Source organism: Durio zibethinus, chromosome 2 (genome assembly GCF_047325235.1).
Source record: "Durio zibethinus cultivar Kanyao isolate XHJ-2024 chromosome 2, ASM4732523v1, whole genome shotgun sequence".
Taxonomy (NCBI): domain Eukaryota; kingdom Viridiplantae; phylum Streptophyta; class Magnoliopsida; order Malvales; family Malvaceae; genus Durio; species Durio zibethinus.
The window spans coordinates 36,654,693-36,660,679 of record NC_143163.1 but is presented as its reverse complement, the minus strand read 5'-3'; the positions used below and the strand labels follow the sequence as shown (position 1 = coordinate 36,660,679).

Below are 5,987 nucleotides of genomic sequence, written 5' to 3'. Positions count from 1 at the left end.
TCAACAAAATTTTTAATATTTTTTTATATAAAAAATGATATTAATAAATTGAATTAACCACTTATTTGTAAGATAACCGAAATTTTTTGTTCAGTATTTGGCTCATTAGTAAGTAAATATATTAACTGATTTAAAAAGTTTTATTCGATTTTTTTTTATGGTGCTCAATTTTATATCTTTTATTATAAAAAATTAAGTGTCATTCACAACACTTGAGTCCACATCTTTTTAATTATTTTCAATTATTAATTATATGTTAAAAGAATGAAATCGATTGAACATTTTTTAAATTTTGGAGATTGAATTACATATTAAATTATAGATGGTGCATTTCTTTTAGTCATGCAAATCGGAATAAATAAATCCCATGGATGTTTAATTATAAAACATATTACTTTCATGTTTTGAATAAAAAATTTCTATTTGATTAATTACCCTAAAAACTCACATATCACTTATTCAGCTTTACATGTATTCAAAATTAATCCAAGTTGAGTATATACTTTAAATTAATTTTTTGATTTGTCAATAAATTTTTGTATTTAATATTATTAATGATAATTAGAGAAGTCATATTTTTCTGTTAATTAAGAATTTATTTTTATATAAAAAGCATTGGGAATAAAATTTAAAAATGCAATAAATTAATGTCAAAGAAATGTATTTTTAAAATTGTTAAAAAAATTAAATTGAACAAAGTTTAGAGATATCGTTGATTATATAAACAAAAAATTTTGTATTTTGATTTACCATTGCCAAGTATACACCACGCGCCTCTAGTTAAGATGGTGAGTTGAAAAATGCGGAAACTGCACGTGTCATCCAAGAAAAAAAAAAAAACCTTATTAATACATGCTGTATTCTGCATTGACCTTAATATTTTATCAAAATAAATGTTTTTTTAGTATTATTAAATTTCTCATCAATCAAAAGGAAAAAAAAAAAAACCCTAAGCTCTCATCGTTGTTTTTGGTATCGGGGATTTTTATGTTTTTTTTCCACGGTTAGGTTAAATAATTCTGGTCTTCCCTCTCCAGGACTAGCACCACTGTTCTTACTATTTTTAGCCTATTGCCTACCATTTAAGGGCATAACCCATAAGGAAATTACTATTTACTACTATTCATAATCCAATCACTTTGGACTTCAAGTTAAATCTTATTAAGGGTACAAACATGATAATTTTAGAGGCGTTTATTATTAAAAATGATATGATAAAAATATAAAAATAATATAATTTAAAATTTTAACAAAAATTATATATAAATTAAATAAAAATAAAAATATATTTAATATTTTATAATATAAATTATAATATAAAAATGGTTATATTATATATATAAAACATATACCAACTGAAATGGTCAGACGTACTCAAATAAAACCTTAATGTCTGTCTTAAAAGAGGGTAAAACCGTCATTTTAAAGCAAGTATGCCAGAAAAAATGGTACTAGCTTTCCTTAATGGCAGCACAGTCAAAGGGGTGTCCTAAACCGTGTCCCTCTCCCTTGCTGTGGAAAAATAAAATCTGTCCCAAGAAAAAAAAGCAAGAAGAGAAAATTATATATGTATATTTTCATGGGGCCTTTTTGTGATCATGACGACGTTGGCAGTACTACAATAAAAAGAATAATATATAAATATTTTGTGTTATTGTATGAAATTATAGCTGATAGCTCTTGATATATTCAGCGAGAGAGAGAGAGAAGGAGGCAAAGGTCAAAGTAAGGCAGTTGGGTAGGGGTAATGATTTAAGGGAAGGCAGATCAGAAACTCGTGATGGGATTTTCATTTTTTGTTTAATTTTTGGGGTTTGAAAGTCTTTTTCTTTCGGTCTTTCGATTTTTATCTCTGAAAAGTGTGCAGAGATTATAGAGTATAGAAACAGAACAAAGCCAACAGTAGGCAGGTATTATCAGTGCTCCTTAAGGAATTTACAGCTTCGTCTGTTCCTTGTCTTGTGATCTCTCTTTTCCCTCTTTCTCTTTCCCTTGGTTGGTCTCTTTATATTTGTTTCTTGTGTTTTATCGCTGGTTTGTGCCTAAAGACAATTTCAACAATCGTGAAAGAACCACGAGTTCAAAAAAAATAAATAGCACAAAACCCTGAAAGATAGGTCCCTTTGTTTTAAGTTTTGTTTAGTCTTTCTTTGTTTATTGCAAGTGATCGTATTTCTTTGGGGAGAATCTTAGTGAAAGTTCTGAAAGGATAATACCTTTGGGCAAAAAGGAGTGACTTTGGGGTACCCATTTGAGGTTTTTTTTCTGATAATCTAAGAAAGAAAGAATTTTGGAGGAGGTTGAAAGAAAGGAGGAAATGGGTAGTTGTGGGAGGAGTGGTACAGTGAGGCAGTATATAAGATCAAAAGTGCCTCGTTTAAGATGGACGCCTGAACTTCATCACTGTTTTGTTAATGCCATCGAAAGGCTTGGTGGTCAAGACAGTAAGTTTTTCTTTTGTTGTTTCTTTTCTCTACCTTTTTCTTTGTCTTCTTCAGCTTGTATCTTTTGGTCTTTGAGCTAATTAATGGCCTTTTTTATTTTTCCGTTGGCTTCGACTTGTCTGCCAGAAGCTACGCCAAAACTTGTTCTTCAACTGATGGATGTGAAAGGACTCACCATTTCACATGTAAAAAGCCATCTTCAGGTTGATATTTCCTTTTCTTTTTCCCCACTTTTTCTATCGTTTTGATTTGTTTATGATCTTCCCTTGTCTTGATGCCTTATCCTTCAAATCTCTATTTTCTTTAAAACTGTTTTTAAATATTATCTTTCTTTGTCGCTTGATCGTTTTGTTCACATGGGTTTCCCTTTCCTTCTAACCAGATGTATCGGAGCATGAGAAGTGATCTCGGCAGACAAGGTATCAAGAGCTCTTTTTTGTCTCCTTTCCAATATGCACTATCACAAGTATTTCTAAATCTCCTTTTAAAAGCGTCTGTTGTTTTAATAGCTTTTTCAATTTTCAATTTTTAACTATTGAGCTGTTTATTATTCATCAGTATGTGTGTTTTTGCATTAAAGACTGACGTTCCATGGTACTTTCTTCTAATGGTTTGCCTTTTGGTGTTAAATATTAAAGATCATACTCCCACACCTATATATTTTTTGGTAAAGAGTAGATGTATCACTTCATTTATTATCTTCTTTCTCTCTTATTCACTTGATACCAAAACAGATGAGAACAGCTATTAACTTGTTTACTTGCAAATCGTCTACTATTGGAATGTCTGATGAAACCCATAACCCCAATTCCTTGACTGTAGCTGTTTCTAAATGTTTTCTGAATCAAATCAAACCATGAAAAATGGCAACATCCTTTTTACCCTTTTTTTCTTAAACATGAATAAATAATGCATGCATGTTATCATAAACCAAGATTGAAACCCAAACTTCATTGACTCTTTCTTTTTCATTATTATTACTTTGAACTTTTGGTTTCCTCTAGCTAACATGTATCTTTGGTTGCTTTCTGTGTTGGTGTGGTGGGGTTCTCAATGACAGAAAGGAGCTCAACCCATCGCAGAAGACAATCTTTTGAGAACCATGATGGATGTGTTGATGAAGTAAATGATATGGGTTTTAACTCAACTTCAAAAACCATTGAAGAATCAGATTCCCATTTGATCTACGGTCCACTTTCTTCAAAAAGGTCAGCTTAGCTTTATCCCTCATGGGTACAGACTTTACAAATATATAAAAAAAGTTGAGAGTGTAGTGCAAGAAACAAACAAAAAAAGATTGTATTGCATGATCTTTTCTTTTCAGCTACTACTTTTTCTTTTTCCTCTAAAATTCTTTTTGTTTGATTTCATTTCTTTCTTTTTTAATCCTCCCTTAGAGCTAGAATCGACACCAGAAGATCAAGCTCTGATCAGAATCTGCAATGCAGCCAAGGAATATGTGAGACAGTCTCAAATCCGTACTCTTTTGATGATTATCTGCAGACCATGGCTGTGCATAAGGGAATAAAGGAAAGTAATGGTGCTTTCCTATGGGAGCACACCCAGTCTCACTCTCAGCAGGCTCAATCCACAACCTTCTCTCTGCCACATGATCTTTACAACCTCAACTCTTTAAAATATTCAGTGGAAGAATCTGATTTCCTCAAGGTACACTAGAGAACCCACACATCTTAATTTCTCTCTACGTCTCTCTTCCTGATATTTTTCTTTTGCCAGCTTTTCTTTATGAGCTTGAGTGCAATGTTGGTTTTGGGTTCCAACTTTTTAAATTCCAACCAGTTCATGGAAGGTGACTTGGTTTGTATAGCTAGTTTCCACACACAACGCGGCTCTTATGACCAGTAGTAACAGGGAATATCTGTGCCTTTTAAGCCTACTTGCCTTACAACAGGTCTAGTTTGCATAGTGTTTTCACTTCAACACCTGTTCATGAAAAGCACAACCCCATTTAAGCCTATAATGCAAAAGAATATAAGGAAAATAGAAAGAATGAAAGAAGCCAAAAAGCATTAAAAAAATTGCATCTATAAATTTTTTTCTCTTTCCTGGTGTTCTTTTCTTCTGTCAGTGAATGCATAAATGTAGACTGAGAGAATAGCATATTCTACATCTTAAGTTAAAGGAAAGAATGTCTTCTAGAAATGCAAATGCTAAACTGAATTTTTATTGTTATTTTTTACATTTTTTACTTTAAAAAGCTTTTCTTTACCCTTCATTAAATTGATATTCCAGGAATTTTTTTTTTCTTTTGGGTTAGCAATTACACTGTCCCACGACCTAAAAAACTGTCATAAAGCTCTCTGATTGATAGAGTTCTTACATTCTGTGGTCCACTGTAATTCTAATGAATAGGGGACCCCCCCCTTTTTGGGGCTGGTCAGAATGGAAATTCAAGATGAACCTTTATTGCTTTGGACCAGACATTGCTTCTTTAGACCCAACGGTCATTACAAGTTACAAGTGGTGGGACTACCCTTTATTGAATTTCATGGTAACATTTGTCCTAAATCAACTCGGCATTTAATTCTCTTAATAATCAAATTTCACAGCTTTTTACCAGTTTTTACTGGAAATCCATTTTTGTCTTAGTAGTAACTGTTTCCTCATTCTATGAGTGGATGGTTCATTTCCATGAAATTTACCCAGGAGTTTTTTACCCATCTGATTTCTGAAATATGGTCACTGTTCATGGACTCTGGCCTACCAGGGTACTACAGTCACTTATTTTTCTTAGAAAAATAAGCCTACCATGCATTCATGTAGCTGTCCCCGATTAAACCATTCTTGTCTCAGGTTGCTGATGTTGTTCAAGTAGAAGATCATCAAAAACACGCAGAGCGAGATGATAAACATATTGAACGTAATGTAAGGAGACGCATTGGTGGTGACGAAGAAGGCGGCGATGGCGCCTGTGAATTAGCATTGTCACTCTCATTGCCTCATCCAACGTCCCAGAGAAGTAATACTAATTCTTCCACAAGCGAAATCAGCAGTAGTGAGGCTTTCTCATCCTACCCTATGTCAAATTATCAAGACTGCTCCGGCTCTTCCCCCGCCCAACGGGGTCTAAACTTAGATCTATCCATTGCTCTTTGTGGCAACTAATGTTTTTTATTTCCCTCTTTTCAAGCTTATATAAATAAATCTATATCTTGTTTCTTCTTGCTTTTTTTTTTTCTCTGGTTAATCATGTTTAGTAAGGTTTAGCTATGGAGCTCATCGAGGTTTTGGTTTAGAATGTATGACTTGGACTCACAGGAATTTACCTATTGGTATAATTACTTAAACATGAAGAACTAGTTAAATTCAGACATTTGAGAAATCGGAGTGTTGATATTCTTTTGATGGGTTAAATTTCAAGTTAAAAATTGGAAGTGAGATTAGGTCTTGGAAATTCATTGAGAGAAACTGACGGTATATCTTTAAGAAAATTTATCGTATGGAACATGTATGCTGTGAATTATTTTAATAGTGTTAAAAACAAAATATACGATGCATGAAAAGGAAAAGATTAATTGCTTG

General features: G+C 32.6%; 1 protein-coding gene across 1 annotated transcript; it reads left to right on the top strand.

Annotated features, from left to right (window-relative positions):
• Nucleotides 1–1,546: 1,546 nt before the first annotated feature.
• On the top strand, nt 1,547–5,630 carry LOC111317538 (myb family transcription factor MOF1-like). Its single transcript, XM_022919971.2, has 6 exons — nt 1,547–2,444; nt 2,571–2,647; nt 2,827–2,863; nt 3,505–3,652; nt 3,842–4,112; nt 5,259–5,630. Exons 1-6 carry the CDS (start codon nt 2,318–2,320, stop codon nt 5,568–5,570), a joined length of 972 nt encoding a protein of 323 aa, XP_022775706.2. The 5' UTR covers nt 1,547–2,317; the 3' UTR covers nt 5,571–5,630.
• The last annotated feature ends 357 nt before the right edge of the window (nt 5,631–5,987 follow it).

What these genes read in the sequence shown, in the direction of transcription:
- LOC111317538 (XM_022919971.2), top strand. Translation starts at nt 2,318, where the DNA reads ATGGGTAGTTGTGGGAGGAGTGGTACAGTGAGGCAGTATATAAGATCA. An exon ending in AAGGCTTGGTGGTCAAGACA is followed by an intron (nt 2,445 to 2,570) that starts GTAAGTTTTTCT and finishes CTTGTCTGCCAG; the next exon opens with AAGCTACGCCAAAACTTGTT. An exon ending in AAGTGATCTCGGCAGACAAG is followed by an intron (nt 2,864 to 3,504) that starts GTATCAAGAGCT and finishes TCTCAATGACAG; the next exon opens with AAAGGAGCTCAACCCATCGC.